The following is a 17,915-nucleotide window of genomic DNA, read 5'->3' as shown; positions in this document are numbered from 1 at the left end:
TACTCTTCATCAATATATATTCATGTTAAAATAATATCTATCCAAGGGGAAGTGTGCTTAAATTGCAGTAGGCAGGATGTATGTGTTGGATTTATAAATGGAGGCTGTGAGTAATGGAACTGGTTTCCAATTTGGACATTGAGGATTTTGAAATTTGCTTCTGTGACACTTTGTTGTTGTTGTATTTCACCAACATTTTTAAAGTACTTTCGAATGTTAATTTTATTAAATTCTCACAACCCTATAAAGTGAACATTATCCCCACTTTACAGATGAGAAAACCAAGGGTCAGTGAGGTAAACAGCTTGCCCAAAATTATACTCCTGATCAACAGTTAAGCCAGATTTTGTTTGAACCCTTGCTGTTTTATATCCAAAGCCCATGCTTTTTGAACTATGGAATACTGCGTTATTAAGAACTTAAAAGAATGGGAGTGAGGAGAATGACCAGACGATTTCTTCTATAGGAAGCAATGATTTTGCAGTTAAATTTGCCCTGTGATACCCACATCTTGTTTCTCTGAACCTATATACCATAGGTAGTGTCACCTCTACCTTTTACCCTCATCTTCCCGCAGCTAACCTAAGCAATTAAAGGGTCTCTTGCCAAGGGAAGAAAATGTTCCCCAGTAAAACATCAAGAATTCTGAAAAGGATGGCCAACCTGAACCAGCAAAAATTCTTAAAGAATAGTTGGAATCATAGTTTTAATGTTTTACATGCCAAATGTTCAATAAAAAGGCATGCTTCATAAATAAACCTTAGAAAACAGCATATCAGAACACCAGCCTAAGCTACTTCAGGCTTCTGCCCTAATATTATTTATGCTTTTTTTTATTTTCATGGACATTTCAAACATGGTGAAGAATAATTTACTCCCAGAAGTTCAACACCTTGAAACTCTCTGACTCTAACGATTGGATTAGAAAGGTGCTTTGCTAAATGATAAGATAATATTAAGATGAATCACCATCTGCGAATCCAGTTTTAAAAACATGCACTTTAGAGCCCAGAATCAACTTTATTTATCATGTCCACTTTACTATGCTATAGCCGTTTGAAAGCGCTCCATCTTTAGGCAACTACCAGTTAGCTCCTATGAGATTGTGCTTAAGTGTTCATGGGTCACCATGTTTTAGAACATCTTTAATTATAAAAAGTCAGGAGAAGTAAGTCATGCAGTATAATAGAGGAAGAGATGGCCAGATCTTAAGATTTTTCTGCATCACAATCAGGCAGGTGCCCAAAGTATCTTGCGTTCTCACCATCTTGCTTTTTTTCTCAGAATGGTCTCATCTAGAAATGGCTCTACTTGTCTGTATTGAGCTTTGTTTATTCATGTTCACTTTTCCTATTAATTACTTTCAGAAAGGTGAATATCCTTCCAACAGTTCAATGAGACAAAGCAGTCAGCTTCAAATGACTTTTCATTTCATCTAGTAACTTTTATGAAACCTTGCTTCCAAAGGGAGAACCCATTTGAAGGGGAACTTAGGTTCCATTGTAATTGGCTAATTCACAGTAAACTTCATAGCTGTGTCCTTATCTTCATTCTCAAAGATTCCTGTAAGCTTCAATGGCCACAAACCCTTCCAGGAATCACTTCTCCAATTTATCACGCTTCCCTTCTACTCCACACCACCTCCCAAACTGTAAGCTTTGTCAGGCTCTTTTAAAATTCTTTTTTAACCACCAGACAGGCAGTTAGCTTGCTTTTGTATTTAGGGGGTCAGAACAGGTCACATTCTGTCCTAGAAGAATTTTTTTTAAAGCCTACATTGCAATTATAGGACTTCGATTTCAATAGAAAAATGTCCATTTCCAGTCAAAACCATTTTTATTTTAATTTGCATTTAATTTCTAGATCTGTGGTGTCTCTAAGTACATGTAACTTTTGGCCCCACTCAGATTTATTTTTCTAAGAGTTCATCTTGTTTGGGCCATAAACTGAATACCAAAGAGTAGTTTATAAAAGATAAATTTTAGATGTCTCTTGGTTAGTGTGAATCAGTCAAACATTTCTATAAAAGAAAAAAAAAAAAAACCTGATTGCCTTTCAGGTTTTCAATTAAAAGGAAGGTTGGTTTTTATCATTTTTTGACCTCTAATTGGTCTCTCCAGTTTTTTTTCATTATTTCTAGTGTGAAACTAATGTAGAAAAATTTGATTGGAAAGTGCTGGTTAGTTTTACCAGAGCTGGAGAATCTGAGGTTTTGGGATATGTTACCAAGTAGAAATTGAGATTCTTAACTTACTTTCAGGGAAACTTGGTGTCAGATTATTCTCTCAAGTGCTGTTCTCAACTGGAAATTAATTTGGTTGGCCATCGCCATTCCGTAAGAGAGGTTGGGGTCAACATTCTGTTGAAACAGAGACCAGCGAAGTTCTTTTAGCCCCCATGGTGGAAAAGGCTGGGTTTTCTTCCTGTTATTCCTACCTTCACCATTTCCTCAGCTCCTCCTCTTTCTTTCTTTCCATGTGTGTGTGGGTGGGTGTATGTGTGTGTGTGTGTGGGTGGGTGTGTGGGTGGGTGGGGCGGGAGGCAATGATGTGTGTGTTGCAATGGTGTGTGTGAGGGTGCACCTTCCCTATACTTAACTCTGAGAGGAGACTACCAGCTAGCAGAATGAACTGCATGGGAGTTACTGCTTAATCTGATGCTCTTATACAATTAAAGGATTTGCCCTGCTCTCAGCTGTAATCTCAGTACTGCTGAATGGTGTACTGACACTGCAGGAAACAGCTCTGCCTCAGCAAAGCACTGCCACAAAGGTTCTCCGTGTGCGCCCTGTACATGGACAATTAAGTTTTAACAACAAAATTAGCAGAACAACTGGATGCTCTGGAAGTTGAGATCCCCTCACTTAGTGCCCCGCCAAGGAGTTACCCTGTGGACAGGCCGGAAGATCAGCCTGTCAGTATTGTCTTACAAGTGTTCCCAGTTGTGGTGCAGAGAGCAACTTCTCCCAGAGTAATTGTTGAGGATGCGTTACCCCTAGTGTAAAAATGACTGTTAAATGCTGTTGAGTCATTCTCAAGTCTCTCAAAGAATTAATTGCCTTCTAACAGTTGCTTCCAATGGCCAGCCCCTATGATTTTAAGAGACTTCCCATAAAATATGCCACTTTTGTAGAGAGAACAAAATTGCTTTTGGTGTCTTGTCTTTTTTGTTGTTTTGATTTAACCATCTTTCAATAGTTTGCAGTGTTTGCGTTTTTTATTACTTGTGTGTAGGGAGTAGAGGGGAGTTTGGTGATTTATTCAAATAGAAGTAGAAGTAAACACAACTTCAGATCTAGGGAGAAATCGACCTAACTTCTGAAACCCGATACACACCTTTCCTTTGAATTATACTTTGTCATATAACTGTGTGAAAAGTAGCAAACGGCATTCTTTGTGACTTTCCATCCTAAAAGATGATTTAAAGTACATGATAGAGTAAATGTAAAGAAACAACTTAAAATATTAAAAAATATATATTGTCCTGAAAAAGAAAACGTACACATTTTTGAGCATGGCAGCTTTATTTTTTAGGAGCCAGTGTCATAGGTGGTGAATTTTGTGGGAGACTTTATGCCTTTTAAAATACATCTTTTAAATTACACTGGGCTTTTAATGGCTGAGATGTGAATCGATTTTCCATGGTGACTTTAAGTTGAGCAGAATAACAAAAAGCTAACGGAGTAGCCTAGGAAAAGATGTCACACACGTTTTAGAATCTTTGAGCTAAAATCAGTTGCAATCTGTGCATGATCGGTGTTGATTTTGCTGGAGAGAATGGTCCAGTTTCCTGAATCTCCCCATGCCAGTGTGTTCTGGAATATCTAAATGTCTGCAGTCCAGGTTACACTAGAAGAATAAAAGATTGGTACGAAGCACATTGTCGCGGATGTGAGCGTGTACTAGGATACCTGGACGGCAGTCACTCAACTCCAGGAATTATTTCTAAGTGTGGACACAGAGAGCTTTGCCTGGCCATTATTCCATATGTTAAAGAGGAATTCTTGTTAATCTTGAGGGCAAATCAGTATCCAGAGGCTGGCGCCAGATTTTCAACCATGGGTGGTATCCTGTTGTTTAACAGTGTTGTTTTCATAATTAAAAATTATATCTAGTTTTCCCTTAAATAGAAGCACACCCGAACTGACAAACTAATTTCTTCGTTGAGCTAAAATGGAGCTTCCAGAAGTGTACAAAGGCAAAAGACATGAGCTTTCCTCTACTGCTATTTAAAATTATTAGAATTAGTAGTAATATAGAAAGTGTCACCTAATGCTTGAAACTTTATTTTTGTGAAGTTTGCGGCAAGTGTGTGAAAAGCTCCCGAAAAATAGGTTTACTGAGAGAAACAATAGAAACTACCTCTGTTGTAAGGCCACTGCTGTAGAAACTATGTAAAGGACCTGGGGAGAAAAAAAGAAAAAAAAAAAGACGTTATTTTTACACTGGAGAAAATAGAAAACCGACTTCCTTTTTGGAGTTTTCCCAGGAAACTACTTTATAAAGACAAATTTAAGTCTTTCCGCTTTCTGTCCTTGAAGGTGGTAAATATGATTGTGGTTTTATCCATTTTTATTGTAAATGAAACAGAGTTCAGACCGTCAGGCTGTGCGTCATTTATTGGATGGCTGCCACAGACTAATGCAGACGTCCCACTGGGAGACCAGAGAAGAACTATACTTTGATTCACCAGATTGTATTAAATAGTCCAGCTGTTGCGATTTGAAAGATAGTTACCTCAGAAGTGAAATAGAAATGAACTTGGCATTTATGCCTCAAACCATTTTTATACTGTTTGGCAATCAGCTTTTCAGAGGTAGCATTTTATAAAATAACTCTCACCGCTTAAAAGTTTCATTCACTGTAATGTTCAAAATGTCCCACCTTTATATTCTCAGTAAAATTAAGCTTGAGTGATACGCGGAATTTGCATGAAATAAGCATTTCCCCCTTCATTTCATGAGCTTTGATTGTATTCAATTCAGCTCAGAACCACGGCCTATTAGGGCTCTTTTGAGCATTAGTTAATTTGAATTGCAGCCGAAATGTTAGCTAGAGTGTTGTTGAATATAACTGGAATGTGGAAAGTTGATTTTGAAAGGAATTTCATTGAATGCAAACAACGATGTGCTTTTTAAAAATAAGAATGCTGCATTTTCATCTCTTGTCACATAGTCGGAGAAATCACTGAGTCCCTTCATCAGGTTCAGCTTTGGCATAACCATTTGCAATTGTTCTGATGCTTCTGGTACCAGTATGGCTTGGAGTCAGGTCTTTTCACCGGCAAGCAGCCTCACCTGCCCGACCCCCACATTCTGGCTCCGCTGCAGTTGGGGAAAAGTAGCCGCTTTCTATAACCCACCTTGAACGTGGGCATCGGCCTTTGTAGAGAGGTATAGGTTGGAATATAGTCTTCTAGCTTTTAGTTTTGTCTTGAAATAGCCTTTGAGCACAGGGTCTAGAATCAGCCATGAAAAATATTTATTTGAATGGACCATAAATGACCACTAGTATCACATACAGCCAGGCAGTATGTTGTGTAGGAAAACAATATTGGATAGGAAATCAAGAGTCCACAATTGTAGTCCTGGATTTACTACTAACAAGCTGTGTGCCCTTGTTTAACTTCACAAATGAAGAGTTTGGACAAGCTCATAGCTGTTGTCCCTTTCGGCCTGAACATCCCATGATTTTCGTCTTCCTTTATATCACCCTTAAAGTTTATTTTACTTGAAGATTTTACAGCATACAGGAGAAGAACTGACATTACTCTTCATGAGTACTGAATTTTAATTCCTTATTTGTGGTTATTGTCCTTAGATGTTGAATTAAAATGGGAAAATTGGACAGAATAATGACAATTCCTATTGGATTTGAGCTTCTGGGATTTCTACCTGGGGGACAAGCTGTAGATTTGATCCTCTGGAACCTGCCACCATGGGTGCCTGGAGCAAGAGCCTGGGTCCTTGGCACCATCACTGGTGGGGCTCTCTGGCTGTCCTTGTGTGAGAGAAATGGAGTAGAATGAGGTCCAGGAGGAAGGCCCTTTGTTCCAGAAAGAGCCCTTGGCAGCTCCCCATGAGAGCCAGGAATGGGCCCACTGATGTCAAACTGGGAGGAGGTACAAATCACAGAAGGGAAAAAAAGAAATCAAGGAATAGCTACAAGGGACAGATTTTATTTACAGACCTGAAAGAAGCAAATCAAGATGGATTCAGGGACAGGGATTCAGAAAGAAAGAAATCATCTAACATGCCAAAATTAGCCTATGGCATCGTCATCGTGTTTCTAGGAAAAATTGCCTTTCATGAACTACATGGGGCTATGGGAAAAGCAGGAATGGGGACCCAGGAGCCCCTGATCCATGCTCTGACTCTGCCACTGATAAGGCTGTGTGATTTTAGGCCAGCCTCCCTTTCCAAGCCTCATTTTCCTCCTCTGTCAAAAGGACGGGCAGGACCAGATGACTGCCATCATTCCTTTCAGCCTTAACCCAATGGAACTCCAAGTCAGTGATCTTTACCCTTAAGAAGCCAAGTATTCTGGGTCTCGGTGCATAGATTCAGAGAAATTGGCCACCGTGCCTAGCTCAGTGATGATCAACAGAGAGTTTCTCAGATTGTAGCTTGTTGGTGGTTTACTAATAGATTAATCTGCAGTTGAGAAGGTTACTTCTCAGAAGAACAATTCTTTACACTGAGATAATTTCAAGACAGTTCAGCCCAGCATTTTAAGGTGTCTGAGTTTCCAGTTCACAGAGGCATTTATTGCCTTCGTGGAGTGCTGAGGGCACTTTTTTGAAGTCCACCAGCTGACGAGGAGAGCTTTTTCTAGGATGTGTTCACCAGCCCTTCACCTGCAGACACACGTGGACATGACAGCATTTGTGGTAGCTGTACAGACATGGTGAAGGTCAATGTAAGTTGATGGAAGTTACTCACCTTAGAATGAAATAAATACTTAACCTTTGCACACTTAGGTGGATTGGCTAGCATATGAAACAGTGGGCTTAGACCCAAGGTGGTGAGCTGGACTGGTTTTGAACTATAACAATTTAGTTGGGCTGGAATTTCATTTCCTAGATTTCCTCTGCTCAGGTGTTTCCAGGTTAGGATTGGCCACAAGGGAAATTTGCATGACATTTAGAAGGTGGAAGTGAAGTAGTAGCTTTTTGTTGTTGTTAAATGCTCTGAAGTTCCGTGTAGGGCAGGCGCGTTACAGCTCACGTGGCTTACAGCTGATATGCTGACTCTCCTTATTGGCATATGGTGGCAGCTGGGCCCACAGTTCCTCCACAGTTCCTCTAGCTTCACCCAGGCCTCCTCCCTCAGCTTCTTCAGATCCTGGGCCAGATATACGTGCAGCTAGCTCCATGGTGAAGGGCTCCGGCCTATCCTGCAGTTTGTCTTCATCATCAGGACTGGAGGTGGCAAGAGTCAGATGTGGCTCTGGTTTGTCCTGGGTCTCTCCCACTTAATGTCCATTCTCCTTCCCAGCTGCCAGAACTGCTGACTTCAGACCTAGCACCAGACGCCGACTGCCTAATTAGCTCCCTCCATTGCCTAAGGTCTCATTTCTGTAATAACTGCCTTATATCTCTTACAGTGTTCTGCTTCTCTCATCAACCCCTAATGCATAGGTGTCTCCTGGGCAGAGAATGTCAAACAACAGAAAGCACTGGGGAAACTACACCCAAGTCATGAGCAAGGCAGGCCACGAGGATGGTGTTTGGGAAAGGATGGCTTTTAAACAGCATCCAACTTCAGGCAGGGCTGTTGTGTTACAGTGAGAGAAACTGATTCTTCAAACATAGAAACTGACGTCTAGAGGAGGGGCTCCTTGGCCAGGGTGGGTGAACAATGTCATGGTGTTTTCCAACGACAAGGCATGACCAAATCCAGGCTAAAATAATCTGTCCTCACAACAGCACAGCTTTATTTCCAGGCTTCAGGGCATCTCTTTGCTTTTACCACCTCCAAGACAGACAGAGCTAAGTGTTAATGATGTTGATGACCAAGTTACACAGTTTGTATAACCCGATAGCAAGATGGAGTGGTATGCTACTGGTCAGAGAGTAATGAAACTGTGATCATTGGTTTGAGATTCTTGTACCTGTGGCTGGTCACACAGGCCACTTTCTCTCAATAGCTGATCGTTTGTTCTGTTGCTTTCATTGTGTAAGAGAGGCCCTCAGACCTGCTCGTACCGAAGCTGTCGTTTCTCCTCATTCGTTCTGAGCCTTTCACAGGTTATTAATATCTACTTCTTTCTTTACTCCAAAACACCAGGATCTGAGCCGAGTGGTGGGGAATATAACCGTGGACGTTACAGCATACATGTATATGCCCCGGCCTCATGGATGCTGTCTATTTAAAGAGACAGACACTAAAGAACTCTTTGCACGTGCATTTAATTGTAATTGTGCGAAGTCTAGCAAGGGAGAAATACTTCCGGTGGTCAGAGAGTGTCTAACCAGGAGATCTGACCTGGAGGTCAGGAATAGTAGACGTTAACTCCTGGTGAGGATCTGGTAATGCAGCTCCCCAAGACGCGTCCTGACATCCAGAGGGAGGACCAGTGGTGTGCTGGTAAATGTTTAATATCTGGGGCAAAGAGCCTGAATCTGAGTGTTGGGTAAGAAGACCAGACAAGTCTGACTAGCCGCAGCCCTGCCCGCTCCAGTTACCTCAACCTTCAGGAATCAGGCCAGCAGCCCAGTACCTTCAGATGGTGGGCTCTGAGCATGACTTCGGAGAGGACTAGGTGCCAATGGCCTAATTTCCTGTCACGAGGTGAGAGAAGAGTGTTTCAGGGACATCTCTGTCTCCACAACAAAATCGCTATTCATTTACCTGAAGAAGCAATAGCTTCCTGCATCAGTAGAGAAGGAAAAAGAAACTACATCTAGATATAAAATCTCTCAAAAATCTGATTCTCCTTTTCAAAAAAAGCATGTGGTAACTTAGTAGCATTTTAGCTTCTTTTCTGGATTCTCCCATCTGCCCTGGCCCTCTACTGCCCCACCCCGGCTGTGACCAGGGTTCTTCTAGTCAGTAAAGGCAGCAGCTGGCACACCTCGCAGCTGTCCATCCGTGATCAGGGTGAGTCACTTCCCCTCATGGAGGCAGTCTCCTCAGAGCTAATCTGTAGCCACATGAGCCAGGGACACAGGAAAGGGGGTTAACGGGCTCCTTTCCGCTAAGTGAGGACTTGGCAGGAGTCTAGGCGCATACAGAGGAATGCTCAGTGCATCCCCGAGCTTTGCACTTCCTGAGAAGAACATGTAATTAAGGAGGTAGGTGCGTTTCGCTTTTTAACACTTGTGTAGTTAATTGCTCTGACTTTTTTGCCTTCTTTCTTCTCTCCTTGGGCTCCTAATATGTAATCTGATAGCTACGTTTTTTTTTTTATTAAATGGCTGGCATCTCAAAGAAAACTTTGTGCATGTTGGTTAGACTTAGCACATATTGGTTTTTATGTTTGCCTGAATCCTGGAATATGAAAGACAAATATTTTTTCTCTCTGCTTTTTTGTTTGTTTAATTCTTCATTCCATAGGCCTCCCAGTAACACTGGCTGCAGGAGAAAAGACGTGAGCAGTGAAAACCAAGCTGGACCAGTTGTAGTTTTAGATCCTATTTCCACACATGCATCCCAAACCAAAGATCAGGTGGCTGACAAAGATCCAACTCAACCCAAGGAGGATGACGGCAAAATTAAACCAGAATGCAAAGAAGACAGCATTGAAAAAATCAGAGAGACAGACAGCTCCAGCTGCTGATCGGTAAACCAGGAAGTTGACATATTCCGAAGTCCTTTGCAATAAGCACGTGATTAGTTTTGCATATTGGCAAGGGCTATGGACATTCTGTTCTTGTAACTCTCTTCAGAATACAGGTTCTTTTTAAACGTCACTTTGTAAGTACGTAGCTCAACTATAAACATAAGTAAGCTACTTAGCAAACAAACTCACTCAAGTAGTTTTTGGTTTTGATCTTTATAGGGATAAGGTTTTTTCTAGTTATTGTATTAAGCGTGGCTTCTTTTTAAAGGGTTACAAAAAATCCAGATGTTGGTATCTTTTTAGGTAATGTGCATACCACTCATCAGATGTAACACAGAACATTTTTGGTACTTCTGGGTAACTGGACAAACAGAACTAAGTGTGACTTAAAGGTCCCCAAAGAAGCTTCTGTTTAGGATCTGATCCACGTTTGATGAGAAATTGCAGTAGCATGGGAACTGTGGGGCATTGTAGCTACAGATGACTTTCTTGGAGATACTGAGATAAGCTTAAAATCCAGGAGCTGGCATCAAGTTAGTGGTCCCATAGTCAATGTTAGTTACACACGTTGTTAACTCCGGGGTGACAATACATGCGATTGATCCTGTCCAAAGCTTCCCAGGGACTTTGGTGGGAATACTCTGGTGGCTGAAACAGAATGGAAGGGAGTGCCGAAGTCCAATCCTTGAATTCAATACAGTACAGTATTATCTTGGTAAGCCATGTGCTCTGTGCTAGGTTAATTGTGTTTTCTCATGTATTAATGTGGCCCAAGTACCATATTGTACCACAGTTCTTATGTACAGCAAAGACAAGTGACAAGCACACAGTTTTCTTGCTTTGCTGCTGATCTACATTACACAGGAGTTTGTGTGTGTGTGTGTTTTTAAAGAAATTAAGTGGTAGTTAGTCTCTAAAAATACAATGTTTCAGGCTACCACAGTGGATAAATAGAAATGTAATCAGGGATTCTTTTTTTAACTTACACAGCTTTTCAAAGTTGATTGTTTCAAAATTGGTGTTTATTTAAAATATGTGGTAATGTACTTGAATGCATTTTTTTTTTATGACAATGATTCAGTAATGGTAATTTTACTATTAAAGACAGTGAAAGGTTTACTTTTGTTAGCATGGCTCAGCATGTAGCTGTCAGGTGTTTCTCACCTAAGGGCAGAAGAAAATGATAGTAATAATTTCAGTCGTTGTATTTTATTTTTGCACGTGCGTTAAAGCATAGGTTTGAAGAGGTGGCCAGGCGGGTAAATGTACTTCCTCAACTTGGAGATAATTATCTTTCTGTAGGTTTGTTAGCTTGACTCTTTCCATATTCTTCCAGTGATAATTTTACAGTTCCTTACCTGCTTACTCATGGGGAATTAAGATGTGATGTTTTTCAATTGTAATTTTTCCTAACTGAATAGTCCTGCTATATGTTCTGCTAACTACACACTGCATTGATTCACTCAAACGAGTTGTTTTGCTGTGATTGGAACTGTCCTCACCAGAACCTATTAAAAAGCACCAACAGTTTCCCACGAAGGGTCAGTTGTGGTTATTGACATTTTTGGTTTGTTTCCTCAAGCTTGATATTCTTCAATAGGGTAATCGTGTGAGAGTTGATAACTCTAGTAATTTTTAATAATCCACAAAATGGTTTATTTGAGGAATTTTGTTCCATGTTTCTTTATACTCTCCCCCGTGTGTCTCTCATCCATCTGCTGGCACACACCTTAGCGATATTTAGGAGTATAAAGCTACATACACTTGTCCATATTTCATCACACACATCGATAGAATGTTAACCATTATTTCTTGGGTAAGAAGTTAACCATTTGGTGAGATGTGTGAGCTGGACCAGGCCACAGCTGCTTAGTAACCATACTGTGAAAATGCTCTTGCTTCTTTCTAAGCTGCTTACTGTCCTTCACCATGATCACAAAATGTTTTAAATTAATCTGATGTTTAAAGGTATTTGAGGAAGGATATTTACTCACCCTTTCCACCTGAATTTTTTCCTTTTTCACCTCACTTTTGAGGGTATTTTTGCCCCTGGTAGGGTGCCATTTGCAGTTAGTCCCAGATGAGAAGACTAGTAGGGCTTGTCTCCTCAACATGTTTGCAGGGAAAATTGCATGTCTTCTACTTATACTGCTTTAAGGCTGAAAGGGGCTGCCATCTTTATGTTTTTGTTTTCTCTAAAAGACTGTTTATTCTTCCTTTTGTTTTGGAAATATAAATTCGGTCTCATCCTCTACAGAGTTTTCTTAACTAATGCTGATACATTTTTATGGCCAGAGTGAGGCAAAAGAATAGAGGTACATTGTGCTCTTGCACAAAGAGTAATATAAGTAAAATTCTCGCATCCTTGTATATCTGGGCTAGTCTTAAATAATTTAATCTCCACAGTCATGTGGGCAGTTGGTCAGCCCTGTGGAAATGGATTGGCTAGGTCAGTAGGGCTATGCCCATCCAGTCTGGTTTGGCCTGAGTAGAAAGGATGGATATTTGGGCTGTGACGAAAAAAACCAGCTGCCACTGAGTTAACTACAACTCATGTAACCTAGTAATTCCTCCTTCCTAACCTTCTTTTTTAACAGTATAGGTAGTCCCCGATTTACGACATACTGGAGTTACAACGAACCACATTTACAACTGTTTGGTGTTTTTTTGTACATCTTATTGTTAGTAATGCAGGTTTCCCTTGCTATCTGAAAGCAGAGTGTAAGCCAAAATGGTGTAAAGAAGCAATTACCATTAATTTATATGAGAAAAATCTTTGATTGTCCCCAGACCCAAAAAGTAACCTACCAAATCATACCAAATAACACATAAAACCCTTATGAGCTCTCTTAGGCTTTTCTGATACCTTAGGATACATCTTGCTAATGGATGCAGAAAATAAATGGAGATAAAGCACAGATGTTCACAGACACAGCTCAAAGCTATGGCAGCTTGATGCTGAGACGCTGAGTGTAGTTCCAGAGGAAGGAGCTTGGAGAGGCCACTCTTGCCTCGTTAATGGCTCGCTGCAAAATAAACACTGAGTGCTATTTCCGCTTTTCACCTTTTTCATAAAAGGGAAAATCGTCTTCTTTCAGTTAGCGAAAACAGGTACTAATGTAGGTCTTTTGTAAAAGCGAAGTGGCATAAAGCGAACTTTCGAAAGGCGGGGGATAACTGTATGCACAACATAGAATATTGCAGTATGTAATCTGCTGATGTTATCATTCTCAGATGTTCACTGGCAGTGTTCAAAGATTGCATTTACAAAGATACTGATAATAAAAGGCAGTGATAAAAACTAACAACAAAAAAAGATATTTCGACTTATGACAGAACTGACTTAGGACGGGGTTCCCTTCTGACAACCCCGTCGTTAAGTCAGGGACTACCTGTAAAAAGTTTGTTGGAAACAGAGTAGATCTTTCCAGACCATTTTTAGGTCATGTGTCAGGAAAATGATAGTCTATATCACAGAGTTTTAAAAACAAAATGTGGGTAATTTTTCCAAAGGTACAGTGTACATGTTTAATCATTTTCATCGCGTAATGAGTTTAGATTACATGCCAGTAAGTTGTGGAGAGTAGATAGCCTTCATCGTCACCGACCTTGGAAGGCTTATCAAGCAGTCCTCCGTGAAGGATGCTATTGGTTTCACGGTTCTTCCTGGCATTAACATGTCCACATCCCACTGTCATTTTTAAAAATCAGATATGACTAGTTTCTTTCACCTCTTTATTTTCCTCTTTATATTTATCTAGCTATAGAAAAATTTAAGTAGAAACAGTGCCTAGCACTTGAAGAAATTTACGTTAAAATGCTACCTATCTCAAGTGAGGATAAGGTAAGTAGGCTATGCTCTGTGTTGAAATCAAAGGTCATACCTGGTTGAGGTAATAAATCACCTCTTTGGTTAATTGGTTATTAACTTGGTTGTACATTTTTGCTATCATTTTCTTCATTTAATTATAATTTATATCACAGTTCTGGGGCATATTCCCATAATCCATTTGTGTGTGTGTTGGAGGACATGTGTGAGGGCTGTGTAAACAGTCATGTTCCTCCTGCCTTGAAAATGAATTTTCCTTCTAGGTTTCTCATACCCCATAGTCTGTTGCTAAGCATCCGGGGAGGGAAATAGCAACCACAGACTGAGATACAGTTCTCCCTACTTAGAGGAGACCAACCATTTCTCCTGCCCCATGTTCCGAGCAGGTCTGCCACTGAGCCAGTTTCAAGTCATAGCTTTGAGAGTAGGTCCTTGGCTCTACCATGAGGACATTAAGTTCCCTTGTTTAGGACTCTTCAAAAGGAGAGGTCTTACTGTGCTGAGGGAAAATGTATAGAATATATCAGAAATCTAAACTCAGCCAACTCTCTTATAGGTCAGTACATAGCAATCTGTATAATTTTGGAGAAAGGCAAATAGTAGCCCTTTGAACAAAGAACGGAAAGCCTGTAAAGCAGTTGGATGTTGTATGTGTAGGTATGTGTTTGAATGTTTATTTTGGGTACTCCTCTGTTATAATCCCAACACTAGCTTATACAGGAGACAGTTCAGTCCACATACACTTCGCATCTTTTTTAATCACTTGCTATTTCCTATTACGGTTAAATACCATAGTATAAATAATTGGCTTTTAGTAGCCTTAAGAATATTTATTCGTCCGTAGATATGTTTGTTCATTCCTACCCATTCTGGTGCCAAAAAAGGATCCAAAGAGACACACAAAGGTCTAAATAATACAAGGAAAACTGAAATTTAAAAAGAGGAGGAATGAGGGCAAAGAGAGTGAAGAGTAGGAGAAGGGGATGAAGCTGGGAGGCTGTTAGAGAAGACAGAGGCGCGCAGGCTTGGGCCTGGGGCTGCCAACACACTGCTGTATCTGTGGTTTCCAGCAGACAGCCAGGAGACAAACCCAGATGTGCACCTGTTCCAGCACAGCACCTCTCGTTCAGCTAGGCCTTGTTTCGGAGATGTTCTAATTTGTAAAGTGTGAGGTGTTTTGCACTGAGTTTGGAGTCAGTAATAAAGGTAACTGCCCCCTTTACTAGGCCATGACCTCAAAACTAGACAGTAGAGCTACGTACCAGACGAACAAAACCCCTGTGGAAATACAATGGCTATAAAACAAAGTTCTCGGGTGTAGTTTGGACAAATATGCCATATATGTATTTTATTAAAGAAGGAAGTTAAAAGAATAAGAATACACGCGTTAGCGACATTTTAGAGTCAAATCAGTATGGAGACATGCTTCACATCTCCCAGGCTATGAACTGGCGAGAAGCTAGCCTGAAGATGCTCGTGCGTTGGCTGGTTCCTCTGCAACTTCCGTGGGGAAGATGGGCTCCGGGGGCTTGGGCTGGTCACCAGCCATGGTAGCAGCAGCCTCCAGTGCCTTGGCCTCCTCATTAAAGTAAAAAAAGTTGTGTTCTCCATTGAGACCTGTTTTGTTAAAAAAGCAACAGTAAAATTTATTGTCTGCTCCAAGGGTGCTAATGCTAAGATGGTGTTTGTTAGATGATCTTAACTGCCCAGACATGTCACATAGCAATCCTGCCCTTGACAGTGCAAAGATGGCCATCAGAAGGGCTTCCAGAACCATTTAAAACTGGGCCTGCCTTTGGTTCTATGACATCCGTGCAGTGCAACTTCAATTTATCTTCTAGCTTAGTCCAACATTCTGGAACGTTCTGATGTGCAGTGGACTTTGGGGCAGAGTCTTCGCAGAAAAGGCTAAGAGGAAGGAGGTGGTCTGGAGGAAAGGCCAGTAGTGTACGTGAAGACACACTGGTGTCAGCTGACTATTCCAAGGTAAATGATCGCAGACTTGAATTGTTGTAGTCAGGTGATCGTAGGTAATGACCTTATTTCACCAAGATTTTCCACTCAAAAGTGGGGGCACAGGGAGATTTGTTTTTCCATTTTTTGGTCCCCTTCCCATTTATTGACCACTGGTGGTGTCACAAATTCTAGTGAATCCTTAAATCCATTCTCTAATGCTAAGGGGTGTGCACTGTCACCAAGAAGGGGGCTGGGCCTATGGTCACTAGTGTTCTTTCTGATGCCCTGAAGTAACTGCTCCCCTGGTAGTGAAATCTGACTGGAAATGTGATAGGTTAGCTAAGGGACCTGAGGCCACCACAAGTCAGGATGACATAAAACATAGCCAGGTGACAGGTGGAATAATACAGTTTTACCTATTTGAAAAAATAAGCCCTTGCATTGCGCACACACACAGACCAACACAAGCAGACTTCTGACGGGCTTTACATGACTCAGAACAGAAACGTCTCCCACTTACATCTTGTTTTCTATGAGTCAGCATGTTGTCAAACTCACTGCTGATGTCAAACATGGTAAGTTTAGAGTCACAATTTCTGTTGGTCTCTTTAACATGTCTCTGCATGCTGAGGACCTCCTTTTAGCTGTCACAATCAGTAATACCAAAAACAAAAACGCACATTTGGGGTATTTCTCTCCAGTGAGCCAGGACACGATGTACTTCTTCCTAGGAAAATTTAGAGGCCTGATTTCATCTATGATTGGCTTATGTCTCTTGAGACTTTTGCCTTTCCAAGGCACAACATTAAAATTAGCATGCCGCCTCCTCCGTTTAAGGGGAACGAGTTGTTTCCAAGGCGCATGAGGAAAACATCTGCCTTTAACTTGCCTGGGCTGTGCAGAGGAACCTTAAAGTATAATCTGGACCATAACAAAAGGTAGGCTTAGAGATTCCAATCAATTAATTCTATTGAAAAGCATCACGCAGCCTATTCAACAAGAAGAAGGGCGAGGGTTTTAAAACATTCAGGTAAATAGATAATCCATTAAGACAACAATGTACATTGTGGCAAATGCCATCTTAGTTTTGTCAGCACCTATTTGTACTCTCTGGATTCCCCTGCCCTCCCGCCGAGGGACTTCTACTCCCCCTCTTCCAATCTTTGTTCTCTTTATTCATGGCTAAGTGAAAACAAAGCAGGAAAGCAGCGCATACCCAGTGTTCCATTCTGGACAAGTTCTTCCTCTATAGTAAAAAGGCGGTTGTATTTAGTCACCCGTTCGCCACGAGAAAGACCTCCCAACTTGATAAACCGGACACCCAGTCCAACAGCCTGAAGGGGGAAAACAACTTCCTTTAAATGCAGGCGTCATGTTTTGCTAAACTAGACACAATTCCTTAGAGAGGAAAAATTTTTTTAATAACTTAGTTTTTTATCTTTACATAAAAGTAGCCTGCCTACAAACTGAGCATGTCAAAAGGTAAAGAGATGGTGTAATTATACATTAGACGCTTTACTAGTCACATAAGCATGCTGATTTTATCTGAGCACAGGCTGGCCTTTCTCGCTTCATTTTAGGAGGTAAGATTGCAGGTGCGCACCCCGGTCATTTAAGTGGGCTCATCATTTGTCCTGGACTTCGATCTCTCTTCTTTTTTAAAAGTTCAGAGATTAGCTCTTTGCAAAAGGCAGCTGTCTGGGAGGAAGCAAGTCTCTTTCATAAAAGCTTACATGACTTTCTCCACCAAAGACTGCATTTCCCTGAAATACCAATTCGTGATAAAAGCCGTGTTTTGGCAATTCTGCAATTGACCAGCTTTCAGCACTTACCAAATCGACAAGGTTATCATCAGATGACTCTCCTTCTGTACTTCCAAAGACGGAAACGCGCTTCTTACCTGTCAGCAAGGAACTGTGTTAGTTTTATACAGTGTGGAAACAGCCTATATATGAACCTCTGGGATCAAAATTTAAAATTGGCCAGAGATACACATTTCTTGTTAAGAATCAAACAATTTGATCACCTAAGAATTCTAACCCAAACATTTGCATTTGCATTGCCCTGGTTTTATCTGTTTACCCCTATTCCCACAGCTTAGATACTATATAGTAAATAAGTACGGTGTCCCATCAAATTTAAGGTACCATACCTTGTAAGATGCACCATTTTTATTACCACTTGGGGGGAAATGTTCAAATTAGGTTGGCATATTTGTAAAACCACAGCTCTAAGACCAGATTCAATTTCATCCGGGTTCAACATAGAAAAAAATGCCACCTCTGAGTCAATGAAATATGATAAGTGCAAGGGCATTGTATGGGAAGTTCATGTGTATAAACAATGGC

At 40.9% G+C, this 17,915-nt stretch overlaps 2 protein-coding genes across 7 annotated transcripts in view; one reads left to right on the top strand and one right to left on the bottom strand.

Moving 5' to 3' along the window:
- Positions 1–10,753, top strand: part of SHTN1 (shootin 1) — a 103,197-nt gene extending 92,444 nt beyond the window's left edge. For 2 of the 3 annotated variants that reach the window (XM_049854654.1, XM_049854653.1), the window contains one exon: positions 9,557–10,753. In XM_049854654.1, the coding sequence (XP_049710611.1) occupies positions 9,557–9,779 (223 nt within the window). In that variant the 3' untranslated portion in view covers positions 9,780–10,753. The remainder of the gene's footprint in view (positions 1–9,556) is intronic. The other variant, XM_049854655.1, reaches the window with a different exon arrangement.
- Positions 10,754–14,929: 4,176 nt separating this feature from the next.
- Positions 14,930–17,915, bottom strand: part of ENO4 (enolase 4) — a 31,457-nt gene continuing 28,471 nt past the window's right edge. For 2 of the 4 annotated variants that reach the window (XM_049854656.1, XM_049854658.1), the window contains exons 12-14: positions 17,400–17,467; positions 16,784–16,901; positions 14,930–15,228 (exon numbers count right to left, since the gene is read on the bottom strand). In XM_049854656.1, coding sequence (XP_049710613.1) covers positions 15,071–15,228; positions 16,784–16,901; positions 17,400–17,467 — 344 coding nt within the window. In that variant the 3' untranslated portion in view covers positions 14,930–15,070. The other 2 variants (XM_049854657.1, XM_049854659.1) reach the window with 2 other exon arrangements.

The sequence above is a fragment of the Elephas maximus genome, chromosome 16 (assembly GCF_024166365.1).
Source record: "Elephas maximus indicus isolate mEleMax1 chromosome 16, mEleMax1 primary haplotype, whole genome shotgun sequence".
Taxonomy (NCBI): Eukaryota; Metazoa; Chordata; class Mammalia; order Proboscidea; family Elephantidae; genus Elephas; species Elephas maximus.
This window is presented reverse-complemented; position numbering and strand designations above follow the sequence as displayed.